Raw genomic sequence first — 16,223 nt, 5'->3', positions numbered from 1 at the left:
ATGCTTTTTATGTAGCCGCATGGCAATGACTCCAAGGTTGGACATGAAGCAGAATTTGTCTCATTCATGCTCCTTAACTCCAGAATCTGATATGAAATGATGCAAATAATATTTCTGTGGAGGAAATTCCAGGCACAGCCTTTGCCCCTGAGGCATATTCAGCCGCAGACTTCCCGGCTACATGGAGCAACCTTTGAGTAGCCCCCACACTTCCCATTTACCACAGGAAACACATCAGGGTGGTCAAACCAATGTGGGGGCCTTAAAATGCTGGGATTTGTAGACTGAACTCAAGGTAAATTCAGTCTGGCTGATAAGGAAGGGAGGACACAGAGTGCTTTGTACTTCAGGCAGCAAAGAAATCCTAAGACTGGCCAGCTCAGTCTCAATACAGACAAAAACACACAGCCTAAAGTCAGGGGCAGATTCCAGCAAAGAATCCCATACTTTTGATTATAAAACCCTCACATCATTTAGAGCAAAGACTTGAATGCAAGCAGCAGAAATGTAGAAACAAAAGAGAAGGCCCATTTCAGGATGCACAAAACCCAGGGGAATTCTGTGACCATGCCACCAAGATTACATAATTTAAAATTCAGAGAAAAATGCTTATTAATTACAGATGAAATCTGAGAAACTGTCAATTTGCACATATTATAACACTTTGGAAAATACCAGTAATGATGCAATTCAGCCAGAAAAGTGAAGGACAGGGGAAAAAGACATTAAATTATAGATAATAAAAGATAGGTGCACTTGCTATCCTTGCAGGTGGAACAATGTAAGAATAGTGAAATGGAGTAATTTTAGAAGCATTATACATGACCTGGTCAGTAATGTGAAATTACAGTTCATCAGTTTTAAACTTTTCCTGAAATGATACATTCAGGCAGATTAATAACTGCCTGGGGGAGGGGGGGAGAAAAGAGTAGGAATACAACAGAAGAACTACAGGTAATGAATATCCATACGGAATGGCACATGGCTCCAGACCAAAAATAACACAGGTTTTTGCCACAGCAGAATGTTCTAAAGTGCATTAAAATAGCATGACAAAGAAAGAACTATAATCAGGGAAGGTGACAAATAATCTGGCACTTCATATAGTTTCCATCTTTAGGGAAGCAACGTCAGCTTAAGCCAGAAAAAGATCAACTCTTTTTGTTTTGTTAAACCCACTGATAATTTTCAGTCTCTTTATGAACAGAAACCAAAGAGATTAAATACTTGAGTTAAAGAAGAGCATTGTGCACATACACAATCTACATTGACTGATAAAAACACAGAGCACACAGTCATTTTAGACCAGGTAAATACAACAGAGATTACTAAATCATACAGTCTTAAAAGCAAACCATGTCTGAAAGCTGCACTGTATGTTACTACTAAGGCAAAAAGAAAGTGGAGAGTAGGTTCCCAAAGCCTCAGATTTTTGTCAGTAACTGAAGTAGGATCAAGATTTCCCTGGAAAGGTTTAAAATTGAATGTCCCTAAACCTTTATTTATACTGCTGGATGTTTTTATTTAAGTACTTGAGCACAGATGAAGCAAGGCAATTTGATTTAGAAATTATGTTCTCTTATAAGAGAGTGAAATGAGTACTTACTGCAATTTCAGTATTTACTTCATGTTTGCTGAACCTGTAAACAATCACATATGCAGAAACTCCTGCCACACAGAAAATCCGGCTTTCAGGACACCAGTACATCATCTGAACAGCAAAAGGATCTTCTTCCACGATCTCAGCTGTTGCTTTTCCTTCTCCCACTTTCTGTTTTTCAAAGACCTTTGATGTTTTTAGTTTGTACAACATCTGTAGAGTAACTGGAATATATTAAAACATATAAAAAATACTAACATGAAGCAAATCAGTTAAAAAATTCCTCAGTACCCACTTTCTTCTCAGGTGTGGCATAATAAGGAATCTTAGGAAAGCCTAAGAGGAGAAGATGTGTAACATACAATTGTCCAAACCAGGACACCAGTACAGATACTATTCTGGTAGACATTAATAATAGGGTATGTATTTAATGCTTCTCAAAAGGGTATTTCTCTGTGAAATACTTCTTAGTACTTTCTGGGGAAGGGTGCCAAAAGTGTAAATCACTGTGTCCATAGTTAGGCCTATAATCAGTGGTATAGAGAGGCGTTGATAATATTGATACTTTCCTAAAAAGATGTGAAACTAAGATTTCATTTGTCTGAGGTTATGGTCTTGATAGAATGTAAAGACTGTATGGCAATTCAAGAGAAAACATTAAGAAAGCATGCTGGTGGCCTGGTCAACAAAGTTCTTCTGAATTAATGGGAGTTTTAAAATGTTCTGAATTTCTTGACTAATAAGTAGATCTATATTTATACCTGTATATAACATCCTAATATCCAGAAGCTCTTGTCAAGATTAGAACTCCACTGCAGCAAATTTCAGGAGGGGTGATAATTCACCCCATTATATTTTACATTCTTCCTTGGTTTTACTACTTTTACATTGCTTTCTCAGTGGCATTAGTCAGTAACTGCATAAGGTCAGAAAAAGTCAGTCAGGCTCAGCACCTATAAAGGTGTGCATATCCACAAAGGCAAAACTGCTGCTTATGTCAGTGTCATTGTGGCAGCTCATCTGGCCAGCTTGTGTAACAAGAGCAACAGGAAGATGAAAGGACAGTGTTTTAGTTATGTAAACAGATGATGAACACAGAAAAAAAACCTTTTTTGTTTGCCAGTGCAGATATATTCCAGGAGGTTTAGCATATACAATTTTTAATGTTTTAAGAAGTTTTAGCACATAAAGCACTTCTGAATTTTCACAAATTACAGCAAGTGCTTCTGTAATAAACAGGTAATTCTTCCTGCCCTCAGTGGCAATGAAAGAGGATTCAGGTTTGCTCTTAGTGCCAGCAGCAAATCTAGAGTGGCCCTTCAAATGAGGCATCATGCCTCCATAAGGCACATTATGCCTAATGAAGAATTATAGAATTGTAGGGTACAGAGTACAAGACAAAACTCTCCATGCTGCTCTGAATTACTGGGTACCATCTGCACAAGTAAATAAAAACCCAGCAATTTATTTGGAATAAAGATACATTTGGAAAACAGCTCCAGTGGCCTAGCAAGTCCCTGTCTCTCACAGATCTGTGCTTTCAGACATAAGATTACACAATCAAAATATATCTAAAAGCAAAGTATTTTGTGCCTTCAAATACTGGTTTGAATCTCAAATGAACTTTGAACTCCATTAAAAAGGTTAACACCTCATAAATAAAATAAATACTTTGTAATAATCAAAACCTTCTAAATAAAGAGTGCAAAGTACAGTATGAGTAACACAGTACTCGCCTTAAAAAGCAGGACTGGAACCAGGACATTAGAGATGCACTGAAAATACCAGTGCTGTGGAAGAGATTGCGAATATTCATGATCATCTAAGCTTTTAATGTTAAGAAAAATTCCTACTGCAGCATGTATGCATTGATTAGGTTATGCTTATATTGCCTAGGAGAGGTTTTTTCCTTTCCCCATTTCTGACAGAGTTACAGAAGGAATAACTAGCACATTGCTTCCTGTGCAGTATATACAATAAGCACCTTGGGGTCTTGCAACAAACTGTATTGTTTCATCCTAACTTTAGATGTATTTGCACATTCTTGTTAAAAACAAAATATTCACAAGACAAAGTCTATTGTCTCACCATACTTCTCTAAATAAAACTAATTATCCTACTTCTGTTCATATTAAAGCTCTCAAAAACTTCTGGTTTTGCAGATAAACTGCTGACCTTGTTTGATGATTGGTGTTCACCGCAACTTGAAGACAGTGGCAGATGTAAATTCTGAGCAGCATGTTTCTGTTTTCCCACCATTTCCAAACAGACAAATTACAAAATAAAAACCCAACTCATGGCCATGTTCAGTTGCTGTGCCTATTTAATATATGAAATGAGGCTTTGGAAATCCTCATTTTTTCCTTGTCCATCCTGAGTGAAAATACTTGGTATTAAGCAAAAAGGCAAGTACCGGACAAAGTCATCAGGTTTAGCTGACATTAAAAACTTGTCAACATTCCCCATACTTGGCTGGAAATGATAGCAATATTAATAATTTCAATTCTGTGGCACTACGTGGAACTAGCAGGTATTTTAAGTATCCCATACTCCATGATCTTGGCACCCATCACAGACGGATTATTTGGATCATATTAAACCTCTCTACGCCTAACACTTCATCCAGAATATTCTTGCACACTCTCTTTTCTTTAACACACTCATACCTCACAAAAGAGAGATATTACCCAGACATCCCTGTACCACTGAAGAGACAAGAATACAAGGCAGCTCTACAGGAATTTTGGTGAAGCATCATCCATTATTTGAAGCAGAATATTTTAATTTTGCATCAAAATGTACATGTATCTTAATAAACATATTTTACTAATGAATACCATATGTATTTTCTGTAGGGGAAAATGCTGGCTGCTGATATGTGCAGTTATAGCTAGATTGTATGGAAGAAGTATTTTTCTGAAACTTTCTCCTGCTAGGATAAGACAAAATGCTTCCCAATTATTTCCTGGGATTTGACACTGGACAAGAAAAGATTTGGGTCTTTTCCACCCTCACCAGATCAAATATGTTTTGAAACATATGAATGTATTTTAATATCTTATTTTTACTTAGCTATAAAGAAGACTTTGTTGGACTCAGTATTGAAGTGACAACTGGAACTCAGTGTTAGATCTAACTGAGCCCTCTCCTCTATACACACAAGAAGAATGTGCCCTAGGGATTTTTTACCAGCACTTTATCCTTCATAGATTTTGGTATGTTGGACCTTGAGTTATTATTCCTCACTCTTTTCTGCCTAATATATCTCATTAGCAGCATTTTTTTCTCTCAACTTAATAAACATTTTCTTAATTTCACCCCTTTGTCCTAATTATATCAGCCCAGCTATTACTACTCAACCTGTTAAATATCCCATTTTATATATAAATGTGCGTGTCATTTGTCAGCATTATGTAAAAGTGAACTACAGAAACTTACTGGCAGAAGCATCCCAAAATTTTACTGATCCATCTGCATGGCTTAAAAAAAATACAAAAATTAAATGTGTTAAAACAAGATGCAATTCTAAAACAACAGCTACTTTTGTGACTAATAAATACAACAAAAAATTAATTTTGTTTATGTAACTCTCTATAACTTACTGACAATATATTAAAGACATACATACTAACTATATGAAAATATTTTGTTATTTGGTTAACAAAATATTTTTATGCATTTCCTGCAGAGCACTAAGCCAGCCCCCAATGAATTTTCAGATTGCAACAAGAAGAAATGACTTCCCATACCAATAATGAGTTAATGTTACAGCACTTTTGGCTTTGCAGTGGGCCAGCATCAAACCTATGCACTCTAAAAATACCATGTACAGTGAACTTGGAAAGAACAGAGGGTAAGTTCATCTTGCTTGGTACTTCACAACTGAGTTCTTTTTATTAACATAAAATCCCTGGAGCAAAGCTGGAAAAAGGAGAGAGTTCTTTTTACAATGAGAATGAACCTTTCATCACCTTCTCATACTATTGCATACATCATAACCTTATTTTTAAAATCAGGCCTTTACTATCATTGATAGCAACAGTTCATGACAGAGAACAGAGGAAATCTGGTGCATCTAAGCTGAATGAATAGTGTCGGTTTTACAGTTTGATCCCTTGGGAATCCATCAGGCACGGCTCATGGGGCTCCTACTGCAATCTGAGCCTTTCTAGGCATTTTTGCTCTGGTTCTTTGCACACAAGGTGAAATTCATCCCAGTGCACCACACCCTCACTAATGTTGAGTATTAAAATGAATTCACAAACTGTCCCCAGATAGAGAGTCCCTAGAAAGCCAAGGGACAACAGCCACAGAACAACAGCTGCTCTCCTTTTTGAAGCTATTCTCTGTGACCTTCAAGGCCAGAATATTCTCTTGCAATAGATTTTTTTCCCAAAGACCCCACCTTCACAAGCATTGCTATCTAACACTGGGGTCTCAAATGGTCATTCTTATTGCTAGCTCATCCCTGGGTACTAAGTTCTGCTTCCTACAGCAAAAGAGAATTTCTGTGGTGACACTATTCAACCGAAAGAACCAGGAAATGCATACACGGTGAAGTCTCACTCTTATCTACAGCCAACCCACAATCAAAAGGAGTAGACACAAATAGTTTAGGAGTACCAATCCCCAGTTTCATTCTCACCCTGTAATAATGATTTCAGGATATGTCTGAGCTCCGAGATTCCATGCTCCACCACTGATAGGCCATTCCTAAACAAACAAAAGTACAGAGACCACAACTTATTCTGCTGAACCTTGCTTGGGTTATTTTGAAATTCAGGAGTAGACAACACCTTCCCCCAAAAAGCAATAGAACTTGCAAAAGAAGAAGAACAACAAAAGTATAATTCAAGGCTTTTACAGTTTATTAACATTTTTGTTTCATCAGTTCAGGCTCTGGAAACTTAAAAACACTTTTATACTACCAGCTAATGTTCTATGCTTTTAAAATATTTCTGTACAGCTAACATGCAACAACCTAAAACAGAAATGAGAAGGAGTGACTAACTATTCTGCTGGGCTTTTGAGATGGCTTTTCTCTTGGAGATTCTATAGAACGTTGAATAGACTGAGAATTTATTTTGAATACAGAGACCACTGAAGAAGCTGGACCAGAAACAAGTATCAGAGCATGATGCCATGAGATAAGAGAAAGCAACTTTTACAGAACATATGAGGTCACCATCTCTCCCTTGCCTTTTGTTTACTAATGGCAAGACTCCCATTCTCTAGGTCTAGAATGCCTCCCTGTGCCTAAAGCCCTGACATGTATGGATACAGGATACAGGATGTAGAGGGTGCACATATGTGCAGAGTGGGTCAGGATGCATGCAGAGTAGGAGTGGATGCAGAAAAACTGGGAGAACAAACTTTCTGTGGAGTGGATGCTTGTGGGTACAGAAATGGGTGTCTGGCACATGAGTGACTACCTGCCTTCAGAGTGCGCATTTGTATGCGCACAAATAAAGCAAGGGGACAAGGGAGGATGCAGGGAATACAGGTAGGAGTGCAAAGTGTATGAGGTAAGGGTAGACTCGAATAGGAGACATAAAAATATTTTCTGAAGTACTTTTGTGAAGATGCAAAAGAAGGAGAGAGGACAAGACAGCTCCAAGGAGAATACTTCCGTTGATTTGAATAAAAAATTGATGATGTCTGACTTGTTTACCCAGTATTTTTTTTCTGTTTTATTTATTAAAATGGATTATTACTAGCCAAAATGCAAACCAGTTAAAAGCTGGAAATTTGTAAATTAATTGCATTTCTTCTTTTACTTCCTGCAGCTTGTCCCATTTCCACAGCATTATGGTAAGACTTTGGTAGCTCAGTAAAATAATTATTATTATCCCTATTTAATAACAAATCTCACAGACATTGACAACTCTTACTGAACCTCTTCTGCTTCAGTCTTTCAGTTAAAATGCTTTCACTTTTTTCTTTGACAGAGAAAACCTATCCATACAAATTTGAATTGTACACTGATGGCTCTCCTTTAACACTATTTGATCTGGAATAATTCCAGCATCTTAAAGTCATATCTAATAGTAATTAATGGTTCTGCTTAAGTGGTCATATTTCTAAGGGACAAACTCTGGACTGTAGTCAGGCTGCTAAGCTGCTGGTTGGACTAACCTTAAAGTAATTATTAAAGGAGTAAACCAAAAATTATTTGGTAAGATGTTACAAAAACATAGGTTACATATCTACTTCCTTTGCTTAAAAAAAGAATATTAGTTTCATTTACCTTATTGCTGTATCCTTGCTTTTTATGTTTTGCTCCTACAGAATAGAGTACAGGGATCAAGTCTGGAGGACAGTCCGCAAAATATTCTGTGCAGGTAACAGGTGACTCGTGAATGTCAATAGGATATGGATTTTCAAAGATTGGAAAACTAGTTAAGGAAGACAATTCATTAGAAGCGCTGTGACACACTGAGCCATAGAATAAAACATATTCTTATATTCAAGTATATAACAGAATCTAAATAAAATCACTACTAATTAAATATATTTTCCCTTATTTATTCAAACTTATGTATTATTTTTAATGTCAGTAATAACGTGTAGTTACACAAATAAAGACATAAAAATTCAACTGCTTTGATAAGAATCCTCTCCTTACATAAATAGTCCCTAAGGCTAATAGGGTTACTTTTATGAATGAATAAGAACTAATTTTTTTCTGACATCTCAAAATCTTATTTATACAGAAGTAACACATTTTTCACAAGTTTCAGGTTCATGGATATGACATATACTGTGAGCTACAAAATATAACAGTGGGTTTTATATTGAACATCTTAGCTCATTGGGTTGGTAGACTTCTGATTATACAATGAAAAATTGCACTAACAGGTGAGTAGATCTCAGTTTATTTCTCCCTTCCATCAGTTTTAACATCCTGATAAGGAGGAAAACCTCACTTTTGGCACATTACACAATGTTATTGAAATATAAATATAAGAAAAATATAAGAAATTGGGCTCTGATTTCAGTTATGTCCATTTTACACTGTTGAGAAGATCTGAATTGTTCTTTAAAGTAAGTGAGATCTGAATATGATTCACTTAACATTTTTCAATACATTGACAGCAAAATCTGTTCCTTGTTACACCAGTGTGAATGTGCATGTCCATTCCTGGTACTCTTGGAGACAGAACAAAATACATTTATTCTAAGTAGTAGTCTTGGAGGCAGAACAAAATAAATAAGAATTGGATTATGCTTTACATGATGTAGAGTTCCTCTTTGATAGGAACATTGATTCTGATATGAAAGAACTATTTGTCATTTAAACCAGCAACTGGATCGTGAAGTAATTCTGTAGATCCACATAAAACAATGCCATTATTTACTAAGATACCAAGTCTAGACACGGATAAAAGTATTTGTTGAATCTTATTTCCAAATCACATATGTGTTCAAATATTATTTAGATTTGGTGTTGAGTAAATGTTTGAGGGCTGTGCTGGAGGAACTGCAGATTTAGATTTATTCCAAAGTTCAAGAATAAATATTATCATAAGTTCGTCTTCATTAGATGAACTTAGCTCTTAAAGTGGAAGTAAATATTTAGCAGGAGTTATGTCCAAGAGTGAATGATTTTGGATAGTTAAATGATTTGGAATTTTATGGTAATTTACTGGACGCATTAACACACAAATAACTTCATATAAAACTTTATACTTACTTGCTTTGTGTCAGATCAACGACAATGAGATCTTTTTCCAAAAGCACAACTACAGCATAGGGTTCTTGAAATTCTGTAAGCAAGGAATCAAGTAGAAAAGACATGGAGTTCTCCTATCAACCACTTTAAGCAATGAAGCAATATTTGTGTTCTTCAAAGTTTCACAGTATATTAGAAGCTTTGAGGTATAAACCCTTGACATATGCACAAACCAGACACAGCTGGAAACTAGGGCCAGAGAGGAAGTAAGAAACTACTTTTGGATAGGACTGTTGACAAACATACAAAGCAGAAGAAGAATTGGAGTATTACAGCCTGCCAGCATGATGCTATGTTGAAAGTAAAGAAGTAGAATATGAATAAGTTGTGTGTATCATTGCATTATTGAATCTAATTGTCATACAGAGAAAGTATTTGGCATCCAAAAGTAATACTTCCGCCGTGTACAACTGCTCTTCAGCAACAAACTGTGCAGGACACTTCATGATACACAATGCTCCCATTTCTGAGGTGATCCAAGGGGAATATTCCCTAGGAATCCTGTAAGTCTGCTGCGTTCAATTCAGGTACTTACATGCCCCTTCCTTCCACACACTTTTTAGGAGATTATATGGTTAGGTTTTCATATACAATTGTCTTTTTATTTATCAGAACTAAAGAATTAAGATGACAAATAAATGTTTTCCTTGATGCATAGAATATATTCATTTACATAGGATGTTATTAAAAAAATATAAATGTGAAATTATGACTTTCTTTTCAACAGCAGCAAATCATTCCAGCACATGCAAGCTCAGAATGAAGTGTTCAGATGGGTGATGTCAAAAGGACAAGTAAATGAGAGCAACTGATTCATCTTCCTTTCAGTCTTGCTATGAATGCACATTATTTGTTGCCTGCTTTTATACTAGGCTATGAATAACACAAGTTAAACCAAAATGTTTAAATATTGGTCTGTGAGCTGGGGAAGATGCTACAAAACCTAAGTACTGGGAAGTATTTGACATAGTTAAATGAAGGCCCACAGCAACTCTGACTATAGAAAATTAAATTCTTGCATGACATTGAAGCACATATGCACTTTATCTTTACTAAGTGTTTTTAATGTGTATTTGGTTTAGCTATATATATAAGATTTATTTTACTTTTCTGCTTGAGGACTTAAAATGCTAAAGTTAGTTCCTTTTTGACTTACAGCTTTTCTTAATTTATTTTCTGGAACTTTCTGACAATGTATTTCAGAGCTTGGCAGTCCCACAGTATGCAGCAAACACAACGCTTTTTAACAGTTCATTTAAATGTAAGAACCTTTTTGCAGGTAAGTGATAGTTTAATTTTCATAATTTAGTGAGCTGTAAATGATGAAAAATTCCAGAAATATAAGCACCTATCTTTGACTAATAGCAATGTCTTCTCACAGTAGCCCATGGGTTTCAATCCTCTAAGTGGGGATTTATGCATGCTTTATTGTCCACTCACTACTTGCTTCCTACATTGAGAATGCAAAAGAGGTCCAGCTACTTTCAGTTATGTAGTTTCCTTGAAATGAAGACAAATACGAGGATGGAAGTCCCTGGATTAATGTATGAGGAAAGATCAGTTTGTTTACATTTTCCATAATTGAATTTTTCCCGATAAACTCACCATTTGGATAGGGGGTTTCACAAAGAGTTAAAAAATCAACTATGGGATGATCCATTTCAAGAACTGTAATTGCTTTCCCATGCATGATTGTTAAACTTGGTCTTCGACAAGGCTTGTCATATGACAATCCACCAGAAAATATCACAAATGGTTCACTGTATTAAAAGAAAAACCCAGCATAACAAGGGTAAGTCTACATAGTACATACAAGTTTACGTTACAGGTTTAGTATCTGCAAATAATAATATATAGCTTTGTACAAAGAAAACAGGAAAAGATTCCGAAAGGACTTAAACTCAGGAATGTAACATTGAGTTAATTACAGAATTTAAAACAAACCTGTTTTTACAAGTCTTGTACTCTACTTTAAGAATAGGTTTACAAGATTCAGGTTTTTTTCCATCTCTTTGAACTTTTCCTAAGGAAAGAAAGAACGTGAAAACTATTAAAACGTGAAATTGAACAATCAAACTAAAACATACACATTGAAACAACAGTGTAAGCAACAAAAAAAGGAACTTTAAGGCTACAAAAGATTAGGAGTATTCGCTCCTATTTCCATAAAATACACATTTGTCTAAATTACGTTGATAATGTCTTTGTCTTTTTACTGCCTCATACACCTAAAGAACCATAGGACACACTTCAAAGACATCTATAAACCATGCAGATTTCCAAGTATGACACTTAACTAATAATGAATGAATCAGAGTAATTATATGCCTTTTTTTCTGAGCACATAATGACCATAAAGAGCTTTATTTTTTCCTAAGCCATTTTTAGATTGACTTAATTCCTATTGTTGACAAAACATTACATGCTTTGGAGTGTAACTAGTCGAGTGGTAAAAATCAAATGAAGCATACAACTGAAATTCATTAGTTCTTGGTTAATTGTGGCTCAGTACTTTCTTCCAATCAAAGAAAAGCCACTTGTAAACTGAAAAAAAAATGCCATGTGGGGTTTGTTGCTTTGGAAGGTCTATGCTTGCTTTTGACAACAGCCCGACTGGAGGATACAGTGTAGATGGATCCAGACTTTTCTCAGATGTGCACAGCGATATGATGGGAGATAAAGGACACAAGTTGTGGCACGGAAACTTCTGGTTAGATATTAATAAAAAAACGTGTCCCACATGGGTCATTAAATACTGAAAGGTATTGCCCAAAGAGGTCGTGCACTTTTCTGCTGGAAGTGTTCAAGTGCCCAATGTCCTGAGTTTACTCATCAAATCAGGCCTGTTTTGATCTGATTGTCTAACTGGCTGAGAGTTCCCTTCTGACTTCCCTTCCCTTGTATAATTCTATGACTAAAAATGATAAAATAGAAGAAAATTAAGAAAATGCTAAATCCTTTTGGGGTTACTTAAATCTTGACTTCCTCTCTTCCTCCCAATCCACCCAGTCAGGTTTCTCAGTAAAGTAATGTATGCAGTTACAATGCTGCCAATACTTTTTAACCTAATTTGTAGGAAGCAAATTTATATGAAGTCCCACCCGTAAAAGATACAGCCATTGCTTACTATGGCTCCTTTGAATTCTTCATTGCAGTTCTTTGGGAAGCCTTCTACCATCCCCATGACAAACACCACAGTGCCTTGCACAAAATGCATTAATTTGTTGCAAAAATTGTACATAAAAGCCCTTTAAGTACAAACTATAAAAGAAAGAAATGTGAAAATCCCAGAGCCTGAGGGTCTCACAGAGTAGCAGTAGACTCTTAAAAGGAATTGGTTAAGACATTAGAGTAATATTAATCAGAAAGAGGTATTTATGACACCAATTAAAAGAAGAAGTTTGATCTAAGTTACTGATTTTACAATAATTTGCAGCTACTTAGCAGATCAAAATATTTATGCAAGAAGCAACATCTAGGCTACAAGGAAAAATTAAATAAAAATACATTTGAGCAAACAGCATTGAGAACACTGTACGGGTTCTTAGTTACACATTTTAACTATCAGAATTACCGTGTGGAATTGTGGTCTGGAATGGTCTGTTAGGGCTTTTCAGATTCCATAGGGTCAAGCTGCCATCAGAGTGACTACACATGAACTGTTTCCCTTCATGATGCCAAGCAACAGAATGAATAGCCTACAGAAAGGAAAGAAGAACTTGAGACTGGAATGGAATACGGTGTTTGCATGAATGATATTTTCACGTATGACTTCAGATTATATTATTCTAATGGTTTATCAACAGTTGGATTGTTCTTGTTTGTCTAAAGTCCATTACCATCACCTTTTAGGAACAGGTGGCTGTAATCCACGTTTCATCACCGGGGCTAATGTAAGACAGTAATGTAAGAAAGCCTGTACTGAATCAGGCCAAAATTGAAGGAAAAGTGTATTAAGGTAAAAGTATAAGAACAAGGGCCATATAACGCAGTTGTAATATGTCTGATAGCTCTCCTTAGAAGTATTTAATCTGGTAAATTTACAGGTAATTCTGAGTAAAAATCTTCACAGGTAACATACAACACACACAATCTTCCCCAGAGAAGTAATACATTGTTTTTGGATAATTTCCACATGCACTCTCACATACTTGAGTTGCAGAGCAAATCCACAGGAATCTGGGATGTTTAATGTCAAAAAAAACCTGCTAAAGAATCCAGGACTGTTTCATTGATACAGAAAATTACCAAAACAGTGATGTAAGATAGTTTTGGAACAGGTAGTGCATCAGAGAAGAGGAATATTGCACTCCTTAGTGCACGTTGCAAGTATCACATGATGAATATTATGTACGCCATTCTTAGTATTTTGTGCATAATTAGTGAAACTGATTGAAAATAACTATTATTACATCAAACTATAGGAAAGGAAAATGGAATAAGTCCTTCAATTTCCCTGGTATATGCTGGAAACTAACAAAAGCCTTATTCTGACAAAACATTCATTGTATGCCAGTTTCTCACACACTCCCCACAGAAGCACAAACCCACAGAATTCTTCCTTGAATCCATATCCTTTCCAAAAACGTTCACTGCTAAATAGCAAAAAACAATATGATTTTATGTAAATGTAAATAAGAGAGATCTATTTTTGAATTCAGCTTAATAAATTTCCAGGTCTTTTTCACCCAGGAAATGCTAAGGCCTTGCATGCACTTAAAATTGCATATAGACATTTACCTGTTTTATTCAAATGACTCAACATCATGCCTAGGTATTCATAAGTCAGCACTGAAGCTGTTCGCATTAATTTTGCTTAAGTGCTACTGGTCACCACTTAAAACTCCCTGATGGTTTTCCTCTTTTAATCATTATATTGATTGTTATGGCTGGTTACAGCTCACGGTCTGGAGAGAGTATCAGAAGAAATCAACCCAAGGGCCATGAACCTTTACCAAAGCTTTACTCAGCTCCTGGGGCTGGACAGCAGAGCCACAAGTGAGTCTGCATTAAGATGACTCAGATGTTTTGACAGGAATCCAACACACCTTGGATATGAATGCTTGACTAACACGCTACTAAAATAGTTGTGCCAAAAAGGATGCAAAAAACTGAGCCGAAAAAAATGGAACTCTAGGTATTTATTTTTGACATAATGGGTATCACTCAAACTTCTACCTTCCAGAGAGGGAGTTGGTACCCAATTCCTCTTAAATTACCAGAAGAAAATGAACTCTAACTGAAGTAACAAAAGATAATACAGAAAGATGGTTCATCCAAAGTCCAGTGTTGCTGCCCTCAAGTAGAAGAGCCTTAGTTCTGTGGGGAGCGCTGCTTCACTTATACTGGAGGCATGTCTATCCTCATGCAAATTAATTCTGACATGAGCTCATTCATGCTTGCTATCATGCCAAATTTGAATGTGGTTTTGATGTGTTATCACACTTAGAAACATTTCACGTGGTTAGAGTCACTGACTGAGTCTGAGCAGGAGCTAGTAACTAGCTAAAACTGTACCGAGCTGCTTGTTAAACTGCCTCTCCATGACCAGCTGCCACCTGCCAGCATAAACCCCCCATGGAGTGGAGCTGAGGTGGAATGATCCTGGCACAGCACAGCTGGCATAGCAGCAACTCAAACTGACCTGCTAGACTTTGCCACAAAATGGGCAAGAAAAACAGAGATGCTTTTGAAGGTCCCAGCTGCAAGTCATGAGTGATCCTGAAAGATGGCCCTGATCAAGTCCCAAATTTTCTCTCTGCTAGAATATGTCTAGCAATCTGATCCACTTCTTTAGCATCCATACACAAAAGGAGCAGTTCTGTGCTTAGAACAGGAGTTCATCATGGTGGGTGACTCATGTGAATGTTCACACAGTGTATGCACATAAAGCATCTCACTCCAGACTGGGTATGCTTCTCCTTCTGCAATACCCATGGTGGTTGCACACACATTCCATCTTCTCTCATACTCAGCATGTACTAAAATTAAGCATGCCTAACACCCTTTCAGCTCCTTCCCAACCACAAACCTTCTCCACTGATGGTCTTTAGTACCATTTTTAAGCCTATTTTGCACAAGAACAATGCTTGTCTCATCTTACTGTTTGAATGCTAAAAATCCTTTGTTTTTGTAGTACTGCAGGAACACTAGAGCAAAGGCCACATCCGTTTTGATACTTCCATAGTGGCACGGTGCTAGACAAAGGGAGGGTGCTGTCATTTGGCAAATGCCTCTGAGAACTCTGCATCTTCATTTTGGGGATGTGTTCCAATGAAAGATGAAAACTGCCTCAGACAGCTCTGAATGGGGGTTGACATAAACTTCCAAAGCCTGCACAGGAAGATGGTTGGATTTCGGGTTTGCCAGCTACCAGTAACAACTTGAGAACCAAGTTGTCAAGTTGCTGTCTTTTTATACCACTTGATGGAAATAAACTTTTGAAGGAAATTACAAAAGAGCTTGTAAGGAAAGCCTTATATAGAAGGCATTGTGTAGGAGCATTGATTGGAAGGGCCTCAATATCTCATGCATGTCTTCATTGAGAAGATGAAAATCACAATGATAGTAAGAAAAGTGAGGGTGAACTAATTTAACTCAGAACTCATGCAAAAAGGCACTTTGGTACTTAATGAAGATACAGAATGCTTGCAGGAATTTATCTGAGACTTCACAGATGCCCTGCAACTGGAACTGTTCTGGCTCAGTGCCAGAACAACACTGAGAGACTGGTTAGACGTCGTGGGCACAGAGGCCTTCCATCAGTCCAGGTAGCATGATGAAGGGGAGCAGGAACAGTGATTTCTGGACTGTGATCTTTGGTGGCCAATCCATAAGATGAGGCTTAGGCTTGATAATTTGGGTTGCTGCGAAATACCAAGTGGCATATGC

The 16,223-nt window shown here is 36.7% G+C and overlaps 1 protein-coding gene across 7 annotated transcripts in view; it reads right to left on the bottom strand.

Moving 5' to 3' along the window:
• The window catches only part of STXBP5L (syntaxin binding protein 5L), a 179,095-nt gene that overhangs the window by 56,217 nt on the left and 106,655 nt on the right, over nt 1–16,223 (bottom strand). For all 7 annotated transcript variants that reach the window (XM_040054644.2, XM_040054645.2, XM_040054646.2 and 4 more), the window contains exons 8-15: nt 12,907–13,030; nt 11,277–11,355; nt 10,938–11,092; nt 9,294–9,366; nt 7,848–7,995; nt 6,246–6,313; nt 5,039–5,079; nt 1,607–1,824 (exon numbers count right to left, since the gene is read on the bottom strand). In XM_040054644.2, coding sequence (XP_039910578.1) covers nt 1,607–1,824; nt 5,039–5,079; nt 6,246–6,313; nt 7,848–7,995; nt 9,294–9,366; nt 10,938–11,092; nt 11,277–11,355; nt 12,907–13,030 — 906 coding nt within the window. The remainder of the gene's footprint in view (nt 1–1,606; nt 1,825–5,038; nt 5,080–6,245; nt 6,314–7,847; nt 7,996–9,293; nt 9,367–10,937; nt 11,093–11,276; nt 11,356–12,906; nt 13,031–16,223) is intronic.

Source organism: Hirundo rustica, chromosome 2 (assembly GCF_015227805.2).
Source record: "Hirundo rustica isolate bHirRus1 chromosome 2, bHirRus1.pri.v3, whole genome shotgun sequence".
Classification (NCBI taxonomy): Eukaryota; Metazoa; Chordata; class Aves; order Passeriformes; family Hirundinidae; genus Hirundo; species Hirundo rustica.
Note: the sequence above shows the minus strand (reverse complement) of the source record. Positions and strands in the feature narration are given on the sequence as shown.